Source organism: Bacillus rossius, chromosome 12 (genome assembly GCF_032445375.1).
Source record: "Bacillus rossius redtenbacheri isolate Brsri chromosome 12, Brsri_v3, whole genome shotgun sequence".
Lineage (NCBI taxonomy): Eukaryota > Metazoa > Arthropoda > Insecta > Phasmatodea > Bacillidae > Bacillus > Bacillus rossius.
In genome coordinates this window covers 13,414,643-13,436,046 of record NC_086339.1, presented here as the reverse complement: position 1 = coordinate 13,436,046, position 21,404 = coordinate 13,414,643, and the positions used below count along the sequence as shown (strand labels likewise).

The 21,404-nt window shown below is 37.8% G+C and overlaps 2 protein-coding genes across 4 annotated transcripts in view; one reads left to right on the top strand and one right to left on the bottom strand.

The window, feature by feature from the left end:
- Positions 1–21,404, bottom strand: part of LOC134537554 (neurobeachin-like protein 1) — a 611,081-nt gene that overhangs the window by 260,020 nt on the left and 329,657 nt on the right. The gene's annotated exons all lie outside the window — the stretch shown is intronic.
- On the top strand, positions 4,953–6,432 carry LOC134537560 (cuticle protein 21-like). The gene is made up of 2 exons (XM_063378125.1): positions 4,953–5,076; positions 5,516–6,432. Exons 1-2 carry the CDS (start codon positions 5,065–5,067, stop codon positions 6,305–6,307), a joined length of 804 nt encoding a protein of 267 aa, XP_063234195.1. The 5' UTR covers positions 4,953–5,064; the 3' UTR covers positions 6,308–6,432.

Genomic DNA, 21,404 nt, shown 5'->3' with positions numbered 1-21,404 from the left:
ACTTATCTTGTGCTTTGTCTGGTATGTTTTTCGAAGAGTCTTCAACTAATAATTCTAAAGGGTGAAATTTTTACCACCAAAAAAACACTTATCATCTCAAAGACAAAGCACTATAATTCAATATTATTTCGACCGGTTGACGGCGACCTGTTGGTGGTCGACCAGCTCGTGACCGAACAGCTCGTGACCGAACAGCTGGTGACCGAACAGCTAATGGCCCACGAGCTAGTGGCTGATTGGCAGAGGCTGCCCAGACTTCGCGGGGTCCGGGGCTATATACTTTTTCGAAGGCTCTCCTCCGGAAAATATGATCAATTCACTCTTGTAAAGTATTTCTAATCCAACCTAAAACTAAATTTCTACTAAATTTATCTTACGGTATTTTGATGTTCTTCCCTGAAAATGTATCCTCGGGTCGGGTTTTATATTTGCGTAATATCGAATTTCCGGTATAATCCCAACATTTATGGCAATAAAATCTCTGAAAGTATTTTTTTTCTAGTAAGAAATCATGAATTGAAATGGGTTTTGAACCAGCACATTATGTTACAAGATAATAAAAATATAATTTACCTTTTACCGTTAATGTCCATATTTTTAACAAAACACTAGACAGACAAACGTAAATAAAAATTGAAAACATAGGTGCGGGGATCACTGAACAACTCCAGACACTGGGAGAGTGTTTAATATAAGATTTACTTTTTTTATTTCAAAAGCTAGGTTTTTCTCACAAGAAAATAACTGCTTTTGCTTTAGAGTGTTGAGCGGCGTCGAAGAGGTCGATTGTAACGCCATTTCGCTCTGTATCGCAGGAGGCATCTTTAGGGTTAAAAAATCAACAGAGAATTTCTCAACCCTGCAGATGCCTGTCGCAATGCGAAGCGAAACGCCGGTACAATCGACCACACATACGTGGGTCAACATCAAAAACTGGGAAAACCTTCGATCTACATTAGGTTTTTTTTAAAGGTTAAATCTTAATACACTGCCTTTGCGTGTTCGGAAAAAGAGGAACACGAAAATCCCAATCAACATTAATCTGCTAGTACAAGCAGTCAGTTTAATTGAAAAGCAAAACTGAATATGCAGGTCGTTAGGCTTCAAGCTTCACACACAATCACATCGGAGTGACGTCATCAGGAGACCCGGAACCTCTGGTTTCGTGCGATTCAGTGTGCTCTTACCCGCTTCGTGGAGTGTACACCTCATTACTTTGATATGAGAAACTACAGTGCCAGTTTGGGCATTACAACAGCCAACCATAATAAATAAACAACAACCATGGTGACATTCAAACATTTAAACATTTAAATTTCAAGACCAAATAATTAAAAATGCCAAGGTTAATTAAAAGGAACACTGATGAAATTAACATTATGAATAGTGTTCGACACTGTGCTTTCTAGGCGATATTTGCACATTAGTGCCAACCAATGTGCTGGACTGCGGATGAAAAAGACGAATGTTAGCGAAGATTGTCGACAAGGTCCCAATCTTAGCTAGCGGCGGAAACGACCGAACATGGCCGAATCCTTACGATTGGCAAGCCGCCACAAGAAGCCATCGCCAAATCGTAGTCTCATAAGAATAACACTGCACCAGAAGAAGCTATTATATAATACTTATAATAACTAGTTTGTCATATTCATCATTTTTTCAACAATATTCTTAGAAATAACTAGTTTAATATAGTTTGTATAGGATTTTGCGAATTACAATGGTTTTGGTGTATAAAGATCATGAAACGAAAATTGATGCAAAACCTTTCCGAAAGTCGTACTACATTACGGACTTCAATTGGTAGTAATTCATCGAATTCTACCTCATACGTTTTTTTCTACAGTTCATTGGTATCTAGTTGTAAATTACCTCGATGAATATTTATCACTTTCCCAAGTCTATATTTGGGCGCCTAAAAGTAAAATGTAGTGATAAAAAAAAAGGACAATGATTATCTTTACACTTGATATGAAATTTTATTTATGAATGCACATGTGTAATTTAACACTTACGTTAACGTAATAACATGTTTACATCGCGTCTTTTTACAAAAACCCGAAAATATTTTATATATATGTGTAAAAATACAATCCGTACTAGTTTTTTTTAAATAACGCAACAAATATGTAATATTACTAAAGCCTTTGTAAACGTAATTTCACGAATTCTTTTAAAAGTGCAGATAACTAACGTGAACTTATTTTTGGCCTTCTTTAATCACCCATTGTTCACGTGGCTGGCACATGCGGGGGAAACGAAATTTAACTGGAACAAAGAGTGGAGTGGAGTGGAGCTTAGAAGTGTTCGTCACCGGGAAAAAAATAATGGAATATCGGCACTCGTTTAACTGTACGACGTATAAGGGATGACATCATTTTACGATGACCGCTTCAGATGTTTATATTAAGACATTATTGAAATTCACTGTCTCTAAATGCACCCAATTCAACTAAACATATGTTTGAACGATATCAATCAAATTTACTTTAAGTCTTGTAAAATGAGTAATGTTTATAGTGATGACCAACGAAAAAAAAAAACTTTAACTGACGAATCTAGAAACAACTGTGTTTTAACAATCGCTATTTCACTTTGGCCGAGAATTCCCCACCAGGAAAGTGGTAATGTTGATTCTGCAATGTTGCAGGACAGTCCGTGAGTTGGGAAACAGAATCCTGCAGGGCTTGGCCATGAACTAACGACAGCACCCACACAACCACCGGTACACGAGACCGCGCTTGTACATAGCCACGTCGCTGAGTCGAAGTGTCAAGTCTAAACCCACTAGACTCCCTCTAAGGCAGGTCAAGGCCCCGCTTTTACAGCCGTAAATTCAGGCTGACAGTAGGTGTTACTACAACGAGACATGCTCTCCACTCAAGCGAAGACTGACCAAAAAAAAAAGGGTTTTAAGCTTTCGGCGTCTTTTTCTAATAAATAGGGACAATAGTATAACGTGAATTGCGATAAAAAACCGAAAAAACACCGCAATGCATGTTACTACAACATATAACACCGAAATGGGAGTTATTACACCGTTTAGCACCGACATGTAACTAAAAACATGAATCAATCAGCTATTTGACAAAACTTAAGTCCAGTTACAAAAAAAATATATTTTTATCGTAAATTCATTGAATGTAATTTATGTAACATGAATTTTTTTACCAGAATGTATAACCTAAATAATTAGGAAATATATTATTATTATATTTTTTGATCTTACATAGTTTACATTAGTAACCTTTTTTTTAAATTAATAACGGCACATGTTTCAAATTCGCAACAATTTTCGATTTCTTTTTCTTTATCTTAAAAGTTCTGAAATTGATATGCTTATTATTACAAATGATTTGATTGTATATTTTTATCAGGTAATAATCAAAATAAGACTATTTTGGTGTAATAAGTACTAACAAATATTTTAGTTTCATATTTGTTGCATAATACACTTTTCCAAGGCTAAGACACGTCCAAGCACTGACGGTTCGCTCTGAATGGCGTCAGGCATCTTCACGGTTCAGCGCAGCCTCCTAGCGCTGCGTGCGACTGTGGCACTTACAGCGGTGACACAATGTGTCAATGTAAAACGAACACGTGCAAAAAAAAACCGTTACCCGACAGTGGGAAAAGCCTTGAAAGATGGCATCCAGAGTAATATTAACATTTTTTTTCTTATTGTACTTAAAAATATACACGGCAATGTTTTTGTCCAAAATCATTGTAAAAAGAAAAACAATCATAAAATAAATTACTTTTTTTACATATTTTCAGTAAGAATCCACTTTTAATATTCACATAGCAAAATAATATCGCACCTTCACGACCCGAACTAAACAGTTGTAAACTACTAGCTGGCCAGGGCATACACAGAACATAAATTTACATAACCCTCTATTTCATAAAACAATTTCCAAGAGATCTTTAAAATTTTTGCTCCAAAAAAAAGTCAATTTTTGGCTGATTTGAAGATATTTCTATATCTTCGTAAGGTTTTATATACCAACTGTTGTAACTAATTTATGTACTTTTTCCTTTTAATATAAATTTTTGCTTTTTTAATTTTAGATTTTTAAACAAGATTGTATAATTTATTTGTATTTAAATTAATCACTCTTTTAAACTTTCAAATTTATACAAACTAATGTAAGTTTCCTTAAGTTATTTTTATTTATTATCAATTGTTAATTGATGTTAGCAATAGTGTGTGGGGTATATAACTTTTAGTATATGTTTGGTATACTGTTGTAACGTACCTACTTGTACATTTTCCTTTAAATGTATAAATTATTTTTACTTTTTATGTATAGATATCTATTTTTAAACAATGTTATACTTTATCTTGTACTTCAACTTACCGCTCATTTTAACTTTAAACTTTATATCATATAATGTAAATTTTCTTAAGTTATTTTTTTTATTTATTTGTCAACTGTTACTATTTTTTAAAATGTTATGATTAATCCAAATAACGCACGTAGATTTGAAGTGATTAGGTGCACTCACAAACAAGCTTTGCTTTTGTGAGTGGTAAATGTCCTGTTTAATTTGGGGAATTATTGTCAGAGTTGTTATAAAACTAAATTTAAAAAAAAAGCGCTCGTATCGCAGCGAGGCCGTGGCACACGAGGGGGTGGTGACTCGTGGTGTATGGGGAGGGAGGAAGGGGGGGGGGGCGGCGAAGCGGTAACCCACTGACATTTCGCCCGGCGGACCGCACTGCGTCGAGACGCTGACCACACTAACAGGAACGGGCGTCTTCTCGCCTTACGCGCCGCCCCCCCCCCCCCCCCCCCCCCCCCCCACCGACACACAAAACAATAAATAACTGCAAAGATATTTCCGCGACCGCAGAAACTGGCGCAACGACCGCGCACGTAGGGGCTGCGCCGGGCGGGGAAACCGGTAATCCGCGGGCCGCCCACCACGTGACGGAGAGAGCAGGGCAGTTGCAGTTTGCGACCAGAAAGGGTCAGTTCGCTATAAAAGAGGCGGTCCAGGGTTGCAGAGGGCACTTCAGTCCGACCACTGCAGCCAGACACAGCCGCTGCGACCAGCAAGATGGCACTCCAGGTGAGGCTATCACCTAGAACACTGGTTATCAATTTAACCACGGATATTCGTAAAAAATTACGGACACTGAGACAATTTACTTTGAACATGAAACCAAAATGAAAAAAATATTGGTTACTTAATAACCCTTTCTAAAACTTGTTAAGAAACCGTATTATTTTGTCCGCGCATAAGTTTATCTTTCTTTAGAACGAACCGTACAACTCGGGAAATAAAAAAAAAAAACAGCGTAGTTTATAAGAAGATTAAAATATTTGAAATTACGAAGAACTCTTCAGTTTTATTGATGATGATTCTTCGTTTGAAAAGTCCGTAAATTTACTGTAATTTCTAACAGTGTACAGTAAGAGGATAACTAGTGAGAGGGTTGGAGTTAGTGAAAGATGAGTCTCGGGTCATCTCGTCGATTATGACTGGATGTGTTTTTTTTTTCTTTCAGTTTGTGCTCCTGTCCGCCCTCGTGGCCGCCGCCAGCGCCGGCTACCTGGGAGCCCCCGCCGTGGTGGCCCCCGGCGCCCCCGTGGCCGCTAGAGCATACGGCGCCCCCGCCTTGTCTTACGCCGCCGCTGCACCTGCCTTGTCTTACGCCGCCCCCGCTCTGTCCTACGCCGCACCCGCCGCCTACGCCGCACCTGCCCTTTCCTACGCCGCCGCCCCCGCCGTGGCTAAGGTCGCCGCCGCCATCGACACCGACTACGACCCTCATCCCCAGTACAGCTACTCCTACGACATCCAGGACGCTCTGACCGGCGACTCCAAGAACCAGCAGGAGACCCGCGACGGAGACGTCGTCCAGGGAAGCTACAGCCTCAACGAGCCTGACGGCACCCGCCGCACCGTCGAGTACACCGCCGACCCCGTCAACGGCTTCAACGCCGTCGTGCACAAGACGCCCCTGGCCGTTGGCCCCGCCGTCGCCAAGGTCGCTGCCCCCGTAGCAATCGCTGCTCCCGCAATCGCAGCTGCACCGGCTTTGTCCTACGCCGCCCCCGCGGCATATGCCGCCCGAGCATACGCCGCCCCCGCCATCGCTGCCGCTCCTGCCTTGTCTTACGCCGCCCCCGCTGCATACGCCGCCCCCGCCCTGTCTTACGCCGCCCCCGCTGCATACGCCGCCCCCGCCCTGTCTTACGCCGCTCCCGCTGCATATGCCGCCCGAGCGTACGCCGCCCCCGCCCTAGCGTACGGAGGCGGTCTTGGATATGGATCACATTCCAAGATCATTGGCTGAGTGAACCTACAGCCTACAGTTCACACCGCATCCTCACGTCACTTCCATCACTTCAGACTGACCTCATCGTGCTCATTATGTATGCATACTCTGGCCATATAACCAATAAACGCTTAAAAACCTAACATTTGTTTATGTGTGTCATTCAACCAAAAATTCCTCAAGTTTAACTATATATCTTCGTCAATATTCCAAGTAATTTTCGTTACTACCTGGGGATTAAAATTCAAGATGATAACATGTATTTTTAAGACAAACAAATTTTTCAGTAAAGACACCATGATTGAATAACTCGAAATCTCGGTACTTTATAGCATTATATACAATATATGAAATAGCATAAACATAAATGAACAATTTTCAAGTCGTAATGTTTACGTTCAGTTTTTATACTTATGTGTGAAAAAGGTTAAAAACAGAACGTTAAAAGTTTTTTTAATGACGATAAATTATTAAAAATTAAATTATAAAACCGTAACACCTAAGAAAAACGTAAAATAAAAATGTAAGGTACTATAATCATTTACTTATACTTACATCTATAAAGAAAACCGTTATTGTAACAGAATAATGTAGTTTCCAAACGGAAAAAAAATGTAAACAAGAAAAATAAGTGTACTAAGTAATTTAATGAAAAAGAACTGAGAATGAGAAAAAATTATAAAAAATTAATTTGTCTATCAAACCTTCAAAATCATGGGGGGAAAATGCAAGAGTTTGTGAGAGCTAACAAATTTACTAACTGAATAACACTTAACATATCTAAAAATGTTACTGAATTGCATCGTTCCTAAAAGATAGAAGAAAGCATTCCGCTATAATATTTATTGTGTTTCCTCTACAGTTCAATTTTTACGATTTCAAAGTTTTGGGTTGGTAAAAACAACCCTCACTTTCTGTGCAAAGTACACAAATAAAACTCCATTGTCACAGATAGTTTGCACACGCCCGCCATTAAGGCAAAGAGGTACTCAGTAAAATACCTCGTGATGTTACTTGCTGCAAAAAAACTTTTCAAATGCAGCTCCGTTGCGTTCAGTTAAATATGTTAGTTGTGCGAGAAGGAAATTCTCTTACGGATGGCCTATGCCATTCTGGGTGGATAAGACCTTAATTTTTTGGTCCATAAATGTCCGTAAGAATGGCGAAAACGGTGATAAATGTTTGTTTTAATCGTACTACTGTTATCATTTGATGCAGTTACATGATATGACCCACATTTCTCCCTACCATGTCAACACAAAAGAACGGGTCACTCTAACAATGTTTCTCCTGTTAATTTTTGGCAGTTTGTATGAAGACTTATGATCCAGCCTGTAGTAATTCATGCTTAACTAAAACTACATGTTAACTTAATACGTGTCCCTGAATAGGGCCCCACTTCTGGGTAGGTTTTCAGAGGAAACTCGGAATAAAATTAATAATCAATCCATACCATTATTTCTGAATGCATTTGTTTTTAATTTGTCTAAAAAAAACCTATAAAATGTTTTAAAATTTTAGTAACAAAAAAAATTCTAAACGTTTATGATACAGAGAGTATTTAAATGATTGTGGTCCAGTTGCTATAAAAATTTCTGTGCTCAGTCATCCGACGTAAGACACTGAAATTATGCACTGTTAGTTATTTGTGGCCTTATAGAATTGGATTTCTGAGTTCACTGAAGTATATAGCTGGAACAGTCTCTGTATTGGAGGAAATCAGCATTACAATACACACGCTTGTTCGATGGTTCTCAAGGCAACTTCCGGGTGATGTGTGTATGTATAAACTGACAACTAATATTCGCGAACACTGCGAATATTAGTTGCCAGTTTATAATATAATTTGAACAAGTGTGTGTGTATGTGGGGGAGAGGGCATCTGAATTGGAAGCGCTTCTCGAGTTACAGAAACTTCGGTTTCTGGCCTTCGCTCACACGAAACACTGCAACCAACAGTGTTAAGACTAAAAACGCACCACAGTAGCAGCAGTGCGAAAGTAACTTCGGGAAACAGAAGAGAATCCACCAACGTGCCAGACCACCCGGGGTCGTATCAGATGTGCCAAAATTTAAAATAAGTCGTCAATGATGTTGAATTATTATTATTCATGCATGCATTGAGAAGAAACTCTGCGATGGATTCAAACGTAACCAACCAGTAAGTAGTAGGTTGTATATACGCACGTACAGGACTGAAACAAAATTATCTGTAAGCCGGTTTCTAAAAGCGACTACTCGAACCCAAGAGCCGAACACAGGAGTCCGCCCACGGCAACTGGAGAAACGTTTAATTGCACGGCCACGGATTATTTGTGATCGGAAACCAGTCCTGTTTCTCCCTCCCCGCCCTCCCGCGCGGAAAGAGCGGGGACCGCCAGGGCGGGCGGCGCTCTGCATATTGCGCAACGGGCGGTTGTTGCGTCGCTGCTTTCACGCACGAGGTGCGAAGCGAAGCAGCGCGGAGAGGAGGGGTTGAACTAAGGAGGGAGATCAAACAGTCACGAAACCCCCGACCGGTGGGAAAAAAAAGAAAAGAAAACAAGACCTGTGTGCCAACCAGCGCGCGTCACGACCAGATCACTGGAGCAACAGGCGTTTCCCCCTCCCCTCCACAAGCAGGACAAATCTGGAGTCCCCCCCCCCACTAACGCTCGGGAAAGAAATCAAGGCGCGTCTACACTTCTGTTGTCAAGCTCCTTAGGCAACTCACTCGGGTGAACAGGTGACGGTGAAGTCTGTTTGTCACGTGACACGTCTCAAAATCGACAGTTCTCGAAAGCAGTACCGGGTGGTAACCCTTTTACTAACTGTCACTTGCAAAGAAACACATGGTGTTTGTTCACCAACACCGAGGAACACACGAAGTTGTTCGAAAACACTGTTGACAGAAAACAACAGTGGCAGAAGAATACGCAGGCTTCTGGTCCTACTAGTGAGGACTATTAGGTTCGAGACACGTTACATTACACGTAATATTTATAGCGTTTCAGGTCGCAATGTCTTCGGCGTCTGGGTAACCATAAACGACGAGGGATGGTGAGATGGCAATGGAGCACAGACGGAACGAATGAGTGGGTGGAAACGGGAGTACCACGGAGAAACCCACCCGCTCATGGAAACAACCGTCTCGTTCAGAGGCGTCCACAAGAGGGGAGGGGGAGGGAAATGAGGGAATTCCCCCTTCCCCTTGATTTCATAAATAAAGAAAAATTGTCAGCAAGTATTTCGGTTCTCGTCAGTGACGTGTAAACATACAACCTCGCTAACGAGCGAACTCGTGTGTTTTCATGTTACAAATACACTCATAATACGAAACTCGGACACGAAATTTAACGTAGAGTTATATAAAATTATCCCAAGCGTATTAAATACATGCATAAAGTTTTTTTTTTTTTCAATTAAATTTCTTGACGCGAATCACACTACCTTACCCGCCGCTAGAATTCGCTGCCGGAGCAGCTACGTCGACTATAGAATCATTCGATTTGCAAAGCAAAAGGTTAAACTATAAAATGAAGCGGCTCCGATAAAAGTAAGAAAGACTTGAAAAAATAAAAAATAAATACTAGTTATGGACCTGATTTTCGGCAAGGAATTTTATTAAAGTACTGCCCATCTTGTTAAAAATCCATTAAACAGTTAATACTATTACGTTTCCCTTTGTGTTTGTGAACTATGGTGGGCGCCACCCGCCACAGATGGCAGCACCGTGGTTACACATTTCCGTTCCGTGCGACTTCCGTTCCATTCGCGTAATCAATCCTACCAAGCCGTATACCGAGAGCTAAGATGTGTAACACATCAAAAATCTAAAAAAATAATTCATTCCTATTAACAAAGGTAAAAAATCTGGAAGCCAAGAGCGGGCGAAATGAAATTCTGCTTACGTTGCCCACCTGCGAAAACCTCCGGATTACTTGGTCCCGAATACAGGTATAACCGCCCTGGGCGGGAAGCGCGTGGTTGAGTGTGGGCACACTCATGCAGTAAATTTACGAACTTTTTAACGAAGAGTTCTTGGTAATTTCAAATAAATAAATATTCGTAAAAAAAAAACGCAGATTTCGTCTTCCGAGTCTTGTGTTTCGTTCTAAACAAAGGTAAACAAACACATGGACATAATAAGTGTGTTCTTTCTGCGTACTTAACAACCATGTATTTATAAGTTTTGTTAATGTACCAAGTGTATTCTTTTGGATTTATGTCCCAATTAAATGAACTCAGGGTCCATGAATTTACGAAGATAGACGTATTACTCCAAAGATTCCTGGATAATTCGTAATCAGCATTCTTCGTAAATTGAAGGTTGAAAATGTTAAACGGTGCTCTCGGCCCTACTAGGGTGGCCCAAGTACCTTCCACGCACGTGACAGCATCTCGTCATGCACGGGACAACGATGCGATTTGAGCGGTTACCATTACATTGGATGGCGGAGAATTGAAAATTAAGGTGTAATGCAAATGCTCTTGGGTGCTTTCAGTAATCCTTACCGGGAGTTTCATGACTAACAATTATTGTGAAAACACGTGTTTCAGCCATTTTCACTCTCATAAACATACACTTGTCTGTGTTACCTTCGTCACTAAATGACGGAGTGCTTCAAATAAAACACATACTTAACAAAAAATCAAACTCTTTACAAATAAAGACTTTAATACTTTTAAATATATACTAAAAAAAGTTCAACCCATACAAAAATTTAACTCATTTTGCTACTCTATAATTTTTATTTGGTAATGTCCCTGAATATGGAAGTTTTCAACTTGTACAATTGTAATGAAAATTTGTAAATTTCACACACAGTTGCTGTATACGTTAGAAACTTATATTTCAAATTAAGAATCGTATGCAAAAAGTTATTGTACAACCGTCTCTTGAAAATCAAGAGTATAACGCAACAAAATGTAAAACTGAAACACATTTAAGTGGCTTTTTTTTTATTATAAAAGTATGCAACATTTTAGGAACTTTTATCGTTACACCTATCTCTCCCGTGATTTTGTGATAGTAACGGTAAGAATAAAACAGTAGATCCCTCTTAAAATGTGGAGGAGGAGGAAAATAGAAACCAAAATATGCCATATCGGTTCCAACAGATTTTATGGCATGAAAATCTTTTAATGTTTGCTAGAGATTAGGTACACTCCAAAGAATTTTCAAATACCACAACAAAGAGTCTATTAATATATTATTACAATTATAGTCATTCCAAAAACTAATTCAATACTTAACACCAAAGATTTCACAAGGGAAAATATTTGTAGTAGCTAATCACTATTGACTTCAGGCTTTCCAATAAATTACGTACTATTATTTGCCAAAGCCAATTTTGAGAAATTTAATTGAAAAAATAAATTAGCATAAAAAATGCTGAAAACAATAAGGCGTCATTTTGTTACTAACTTTCGCCTTTAGGACCACCGCCTTCGTGCAAAATGTGAGACCCGTATAAAAAAAACCAAGCTAGCAGGACGCACGAAGGAAAGCAATTACCTCCCAAGGTCGCTGAAGACAATTGCAAGCATTCGCCATTCGTAACGGCCGATTCTCCATTCGCCTGATTGCTAGCGGCGTAAAGAAGTCATTCGACTGTGGAACGAATGACTAGGCTGAAATTGTGGTTTCCCTTTCGGCCTTGATCGCTAAGACATCCTTTCAGTCAGACGTCGGCCGTCGGGTGAAGAGATATTTTTTTAAGTCAAAATTCTTGACTTCAACAAGCTGTACAAAATGTTTTCTATAAAAGTTCCTGAGGTGATATTTGAACTGCCTGGAGTAGAAAACAACAGAAAACATTAAAAAGTACTACAGAAATTTACACAAAACACGCAGAAATACAATTTAAGTTTCACTCGAGAGGAAAATGTAAATATTTCATAGCATTTTAAAAAAGGTGTCCATGGATACAGATAGCAGGATTTCGCGGCCATTGTCTGGCGTTGATTGGCTTCTGAGATGTAGCCGCGTCGAAGGCGAAGATATCTACCCAGAAGCCAAGCAACTCCAGTGTCCATAGCTATTTTCTGAACAAAAAAAAAAAAGGCCAAGCTATTTTGGAACACAATTTTTATTTGCTTGGCCCATTTTAGGCAACGTTCCATCAATTCTGGGGTCAAATATGTTTCTTACCGTTACATTCAAATATCTATGATAAAACTTTTTTTTTTAACAAAATCACTTGTTTATTTTAAGGGAAACAAATTCTCACTACATTAACAAGAAACAAATAACTTATTCTCCAGAAAATAACAATTGCAATATAATCTACAGCACATTTTCCTACTACATGCTAGCCGGTAGAATGAGATAGCGAAGCCTGATGGTTAGGCATTGCACACAGCAACACCGCGCGCTCGGTGGCTTATGTTCCAGGCACGATTCATTGCTTCGGTGTACCTGAGTAGCTTTTCGTGGGTCACGAGCTCTTTCCTGAGCTGAGTGCACACGTCACTGGTCCCTTTTAAAGGTGAACTCTGGTAACAGTTCTTTAAGTGGACTTTCCCATTAGTCCTTGTCTTTACAGATATACTTACTTTTATTTAAATATTATGTAACGTTAAGCTTTTGACGTGACGTCTAATAAATCGATGAACGCCGGCTGCACGCACGAAAAAGGATGACTCATTGTCCCGTTACGCACATTGTCCCGTTACGCACATTGTCCCGTTACGCTCATTGTATGCTTGCGCCGCATCTATCTCTCTTCCACTCGATTGGAACAACCATCGATTTGACTTTTTCGAGGCACATTAAACTTGAAACACTGCCATTCGTTTCCTACTTTTCCTATCATCGTCCTATCCTTAACAGAGTAACACAGATTGGAAGAAGTTAAATAGCAAACATGTATAAAAGTTATAGTTAAAATAATCTCTTCGTTAAAGTAATACACATATTTGAATTAATGAGTGCAACTAAAAGTAAATTTATCAATTAAATTGTAGATTTCATTTCACTACTTCTTTGTATCCATACAACATAGTGATAATTCAATAAAAATAATTCAATTTTATTCATAAAGATATGCTATAATTTCATCAATGTTTTGTTATGACGTTTTCACGTTAAACTATCGTCCGTAAACCTACTTTACAGACAACTAATTTTTTTTTTAGTATTAGAGTTCATATAAATATACCTGATATTGCCAAGCCACTGATATTGACAAGGAGTGGAGTAACATAATTAAAGTCCTCAAAACGGGACGGGATTCACTTACTTCCAAGTGGGTTTACATGGCAGTTTGTAAAGTACTCGGACCCTTGGACATTGTTCTTTAATTGTATTGTTTATTTGTTGTTTGTAACTAAAGTAAATTTATGAGCTTTGCGGAATCCGCTCTTGATATGGGTAGGTGCAAACTAAATATTTCGTGGTGGTTGTTTATGCCTGAACGTGTAGAACATGCATATATTAGGTTCGTTTTGTGGCAAACATACAATTCAATAATTTTAAAGAAAATATAAATTGAAAATAACTTTATTATAATTCAAACAAATGCGCTGATGCCTCTGAAGGTTTTGATCATCCCATTTTCACGAAGTAATCAAGTTAAAACCTTGTGGCCATGTCCCGATAGCCTACCCCAATTTTATGTTTTTCCAATGTCCATGTTGTGCGGAGTGTGTTATCCCTCTCTGATGACTTTGCTAACGGCGAGACGTAAGGGCCACATAAAACAAATAAATTAAATCAATCATTTATAATGTAAATATTAAATTAAACTTTCTGAGCGTTAGACTTTACTCACAGAATAAGAACAAAAAATAATTTTAAACAATTTTATTTACATGCGCCATCACCCATTCACACTGTATGGCATTAAAAGGTTTTTCTCCGACATAAAGTAAAATAAAAATGGCTTAAGTTCATAAAATGCTTTCAAATCAATTTTCTGCAATGCAAAAATCATTTAAAGAATGTATAAAATATAGATTACCGCTCTTATTTAGAAAAAAGAAATATTTTTGACATGTGACAATTCATAAAATATTTTTAAAAGATAGACGCATAATCTTTAGAGTAGAAAAAATGTATTTCTAAACTAGTTTTGTTACAGAGCAATCATTTTTGCGACAAACAACGATTTAATTTTCCCTGATCCAACATGATGGGAATGTAGCACCACTTTGATAGCACTAATGTTATGCTGTGTGTTCGCTGGCCAGCGCTAAGCAAAGGCCATGCAAACATAATTAAACTACAATAGTTTAATAGCTGATAATGCAGCGGCGAGGCTGCTGAAGTTCCGTTCAACGAGAGTAGGTTATGCAAACTATACCGGCCTAGCGATCGATTACCGCGCATGATACTGCAACTTTTATAACTTTACCTTCAGCTAGAGCCAGTTGCATTGCACCTAAGCCATTGTTCGAGTAACATGAAATATCTGTACAATAGTTGCACATACTTAGGAGCTTTAGAGATACACATCTCAACAAAACTTTATTATTGGTAAGTATGCAACTAAAAGTTTTTGACATTTTGTTCAATTATATATATATATTTGTGTGTGTGTAGGTGTGTGTGTGTGTGTAAACATCTTAACTCTCAGTATATTGCAGAAGAAACTTCGTGAATGAAACGGAAGTGAAGTGGAACGAAAATATGTAAACACGTTGGTTCCATCTGTGGAAGTCTCAGAAATCTTGAAAATATAGTGAGCCCGCATGATTAATCGGTATATATTAACTTTCGCAACGTCGGTGGATGTACTAAGATTATTAGTGTGCCAAAGCAAACTTTATGATACTACAACGGTCCTTTAATACTTTGTGTTATAATTTATGGTCATAAAAACTTTAAAAAATACGTTAAAATGCAGACATATTTTTGACAACCCTTAGTTAACATTGAAATGTAGAAATAGCGCAGCGTTCATTATACTGTAGAGACACAACAAAATTGTTAGACTACGTATATTCGACTCCATGTTGAATAAAATAATTACATGATTAAATTTGTCTGTTAAATCAGCTCAGCAAAGTTAAGGTTTGTTTGAAGGAAGTATTTAGAGACTGAATTCTGTAGTTTAAGCAAAAACAAATAAACATACATATAGTTTGTGTTTTAGTGTATGTTTTAAAATGTATAAGGTTAATTTTATTTTAATGTATCTTTAACAGTTTGAAAAACACCTAAAAGATACCAACGCGTTCGTAATGCTTTACAGAACCAACAAAATGTTTAAAATCTTTGACACCATCATTTTTGAACAGAGTTTTTCTAGATGATAAATTTTAGGTATTTTTAAAGTGTCGATTATATCTTGTTATGACTATTCGAGATTACAAAATGTCTTTCACGATGGTTTCACTACCATAACGTATACTTTGGCTCACCAATACGCTTTGTAACCCCCCCCCCCTATTTTTTACGAAAGTTAATATATAGGGCCTACGGGCGCATTCTGCCAAACGTGGGTCCAAAATATTGACGATTTCGGCTAGTAGCTATAGCAGTTTCTTAATGCGTGCACATTGTACTTTTCAACTTGTTAAATTTCCGTGTTGTAATGAGCGCTTATTTTGTTGAATTTCTGGAGCAAACTAAAATCTCACCCTAATACGCCTAAAGAAGTATAACCTCAAAAACGCGGGCGATGATAATTCCGGTCTAGGGGGAAATGTCACAAGTTCAAAGTTGAGGCATTTTCATGCGACGCATTCGGTACTCCTTGTTAAATAGAATTATAGTTATGTTTTAAAAAGGTGAAAAATTGTTACCGTTTATACTTAAAATGAATACTTTAGGTATATTTATCACGCTCAGCATTATTTTATATGATTCTACGTTAAATTTGGTGGCCGAATTTGATATTATAAGATTGAATTTTTTTTTTTTAATTGAATTAGAGAACGCTGAGGTGAAAATAATTTTCTTCTCCTGTGATTACACTATTAGCCTAATGTCAACTTTTTGTTTCACTTATCGCGATATTTTGTTGCTCAAGACAACACATATTTTGAAAGAGGACCATAATAATCATTCACATCAAGTATATGCAGTAAGTTTTGTAATATTCTGCTCTTGCCTACGATATATTTGTACGCACGGACATGTATTAGTCATTGCGCTGAAAACAGGATTGTCTGACAGTATAATCTAATGCCTTTTTGAATGGTGCAAACGCATTTGTTGTGGTCTGAGTATATATGTAATTACTTACGTTTAAGCACGGTATGGTAGTTAAAAGAGAAACAAAAAAATATATAAAATATCTCTTAAACAAAGTATTTCAAAAAATTTCAAAAGTTTTATTTTTTAATCAAAAATATTTTACCATAGTTTGACCATCAATAACTCAGATACACTTCTATATATACATATGTGCATATACACAAAAGATGCAATAAAGCTGCTTGCAACAGTTACTTTTTTCTGTGACATTATTTCTAGACCGATAAGTTCCCTCAAATTATACAGACAAACACAATGAACAAAAATTTCCTGTTTATTAAGCAAAAAAAAATTAAATATGCAATAAAAATTATATATTTAGTGCAAAAAATTAAATGTTGCTTTGGAGACAAAGCAGTCAGCCCTCAATCCTTAAAACCAAACTACATAAAAAAATAATGATATTAGTACCTTGTTTTCTGTTTTCTAGATACATCTATGATGTTAGCACTGTGGCTAACGCTGTTGTCGCTGATAGTGAGAAGTTCGACTAGACTAATCACACTACAAGGAACCAACTATCGAAACAACACACCTCAGTTTGTTAAGGAGGCAACGACCGTTATCCACAGACACGTGGAGCACAACACACGGACAGTTGTGGTGTACGCTGACGATTCTACCGGCATCCAAGGTCAAATAATGAGCTCGCTGCATTCATTGGCGGCGGCCGTGTGTGTCTTCAACGATAAATCACAGGGGAGTGACAGCTTGCCTTCGCAAAGTACCGCGTACGTGATCATGTCAGACAGCGGCAACGCTAGTGTCTTCATGGAATATTTGGAAAAACTCTTCCGCCATTCTGTGTGGGACACGAGGTTCGAGGTGATATTCGTCGACACTGATATGACTGAGAACCACACTGACATTGCATATCCGTTGATGAAAGAAAGCTGGAAAGTTTACGAAACTCTGAAGGCACTGGCGATAAGTAGAGCTGCAGAGGTTTCAACGACCGGAACATATGTAGTGGCCAAACGATTCAACCCGTTTCTGACCAATGGGAAAACAATAGATGTGACCAGCCCTGACAACACGTACGAAAAACTGCCATTCGATGCTATGGGGTATCCGTTAACGTTTAAGGCGTATGAATTTCCCCCATTCTCGTTTAAAGTGACTAAGCCAAATGGGTTAAAAATAGTGGATGGGATGGTTGGAAATACTGTCAATATTATTTCAATGTCGGTAAACTTTACTGTAACCAGCGACCCACAATCCTTAAAAGATTTGTCCAAATGGGTCTTGCCGTATACCTTTAATAAAACTTTCGATATACTACATCCTTTTGCAATTCTTCAACAAAGCAATCTAAAGTATGCTTTTCCCTACACCATTGAAAACCTTGTAATCATAGTACCAAAGGCTCTACAGATGCCTGGATGGAGAAATGCAATCTTGCCATTTTCTTACCAGCTGTGGCTATCATATTGGTGCTTTTACATAATCTTGGTTTTCATAGGGATACTTTACTCACGGTTTACTGGGAAGAAGATATATTTTTTATCATGTCTAGAAATATTCAGATTATTTTTCCTTGGGATGTCACAACATCGTGTTACTTCTATTGGTTTCAGACTGTTCTTTCTTTCAGTAATGATATGTAATATTGTACTGAATAACGCGTACACAGGATCTTTCACCAGCTATCTTTCAGTGCCTCAATACTATTCTGACATGAACACGATTTCCGATGTTAAAAATGAAGGCTTACCCTTAGGGTTTTCTTTCATATATGGTTCAGATGCTATTTTTGATTTTACTAATCTCATTTCACAATATGATGCTGACGACAAAATTATGTCATGGGTATTGGATAATTTAGTTGTAATTGGCAATGTGGAAAATGGTTTGCATGATGCAAGAACTTACAGAAACTTAAGTATTCTGCATGTCGCAGTGGTGGCTGAACTTGAGGTTACCAAGCCAGAGAATTTTCCAGAAAGCCGTCCTCTATTACACATAGTTAAAGAACACGTCTTTAACATGAATTTAGCTGTTATTTTTAAGGAAAACGTAGGTGCACGAAACAAATTAGAGGAAATGGGTTTGTATGCACGAGAGGCAGGTATCATTGATAAACTTTTCAAGGACTATTTTGCGAACCTTCTTTCACTCAAGATGAAAGGCAATAACGCTTTGATGCCTCTTAGTATAAAACACTTGCAGTCGTTCTTTATTTTACTTATGATTGGTATCATATTGTCCATCGTAGGTTTTGCATTGGAGTTGATGTGCCACTATGCGAAATATTTATGTGAATGGTTCTCGCTAAGGTGACTTCTTTAAAATAACCTGTTGTCACCTGAACTGTCTCCTGTATGGTTTGTTAGGTCCGACTAGCTCTGAACGGGTTCCTGGCCATGTGGTGGGAGACAGTGGCGACGAAATGAAAAGTTTATGAGTTAACTTTGTTGTGATTTAATTACACCTTCCCTTTAGTACATGGCGCTGTCACAATTCTAGCCCTTTCCGTCTGCGAGTTCATGGGCACGGCTCTAACACATTAGTGATCGTTTTCTGGTTGATTCCGAACGCACAGATGTTTGCAGTCTGGCCTACACAACACGAGTCACACAGTACATTTACTGACCAATCGGTGATCCGGTACACGACGATAGTATTCCCGGTGCGGGACGCCCGTTTTACATGAGCACGAACTTAAAGGTGTTTACAGACTAGCCTACACAACACGTATCACACAGTACAATTACTGACCAGTCAGTGGTCGACACGGATTACGCATAGAGATACACTAAGCCACTGAATATTTACAGTTTCGCTCCCTCGCACCGATCACGCGGACGCGGTGAACTCTTTCACTACTCCGTTACACGGCAGACTTTATATCACTGAAATTCGGGGCGGATTTAAACGACAATGCGAACGAGTTCGAATTGACCTGTAGTTAATGACGGATCCTTAATGGTTGAGGGATGATTGCCTCGTGTTGCGCGGCGCGTCCAACCCCAAGAGCCTCGTCCGAGAACTGCCCTCTCCCCGCCGGAACTTCGCGCGCGAAAACCGTGCGGAGCGCGGCAGACGGTCTGGGCTCGAACTGCGGCCTTGTCGCGCGGTCAACAAGAATTAAACAAAATGACTTATCAAACATTACAGGAAGGATGGTTTATAAAATGTATTTTAAATATATAATATAATTAATAGTTTCACGTAACTAATTGGTCCCAGGAGGGGAAAATACACTGATTCCATAACTCTCACAGAATAGCCCCGCGGGCGGCTATTGCACTTCCGGCTCGCGGCCGATCGTCGCGTTGCACCTTGCACTGACACTGCACTTTGTTCGCGCTACACTACACGCCTCTGCCACGGGCAGGAGAAGGCGTTGGCACAACATAACGGACTGCGGAAATTAGGGCGACACTTGGGTCGACGTCAAACCTGACATAGAAAAAATTTCAAGGACTTTTTATTTCAGGCATTTTTAGACACATAAGTACTAAACTTTTGTAGATTTAAAAAATAATAAAGATTTACCTAGACAAATGTGTTTAAGTTATGCAAGTGATATATATTTTACACGCAACTATTCAATTTATCACGCTGTAACAGTCAAATAATGTAATATTACAAGCATGGAATATAGCTGACATGTGTATTTCGTATTTTATTTGAGATGTTTTGTCATATTTTTAGTAGCTACTGATTTTAGAATAAATCTCAGGAAAGATAAAAAGATGCCATGACAAACAACATCCCATGAACATAATGTAAACCAGTTCTTATAAGAAAACTTAGCTTTCCACACATTCCAAGTTTTAAAATCTGTTATAAAGAATGTGCTAAACTAAACCTTAAAAATTACATGTTAAGAAACTATAAAACCAAAATGAAAATTCTTTTTTTCATCTGTTACGATCATATCACAACCTACCACACTTGATCACAATTAAAAATACTTCACATATTCATACGAGGGTAAAACGATTTTTTTATTAAGACATGGTCTAATTTAGAACACAAATATTATATAATTAAAAAGGAAATGAAATGCGTTGGGAAAACTTAATTTTTGAGTATATTAATTTATAAAGAATGTACAAATCGTACACATAACTACTTTGCAATTAGTAATTAGTACTACCCTGTGATTTTTTGTTCTTCTTTGCCAATAACTTTACCACTGTAAAATATGTTCCATTATTGGCTTTTGTAGTGAGAGATTTATAAATGTGTGTGCTTGAGTTCAAACTAATGATTTATTATGAATATACGTACATTACAGTTAGATCGTGTATCCGAAATTATAGTGTAATAACACTTTAATATTTACGTAAGAAAATTTAATGAGTGTTTTAGAAATTCTCATGCTTGTAAACAGATTATTACTAAAAAAAGGTAGAAGCTTTATTTTTAGATTTTGTATAATTGTAACCGTCATTAAACACACACTGCTTATTACAATTGACAAAGTCAACAAACTTATATATATATATATATATATATATATATATATATATATATATAGAGAGAGAGAGAGGTAAAAATTGAAACTTATATTAATAATACAAAATTATGTTCCATAAAATTTTACCTAATATAAAAAAAATATTTAAAAAAAGTAGATAGATCCGACTTAGCAGCATCGTCGCTTCCTACTTAATGTTACATATTTCCGTTGCTTTAATTCCTGTTACACATTTCCATCACATTCACGAAATTACCTCCAAGTAAATATCGTTTAAATACAGCTAAGATGTTACACACATATATATATATATATATATATATATATATATATATATATATATATATATATATATATAGTAAAAATAAATGTGTTAGTGGATGTTATCGTAACTTTCATGCAACTTTGTGCGTGTTTAGTGTTTATTCACAATGTTAGTAATAGGAAGTTTTGTTTGTTATTTAATATGTTTATCTCCAATTTTTTATTGCACATGAATGTCC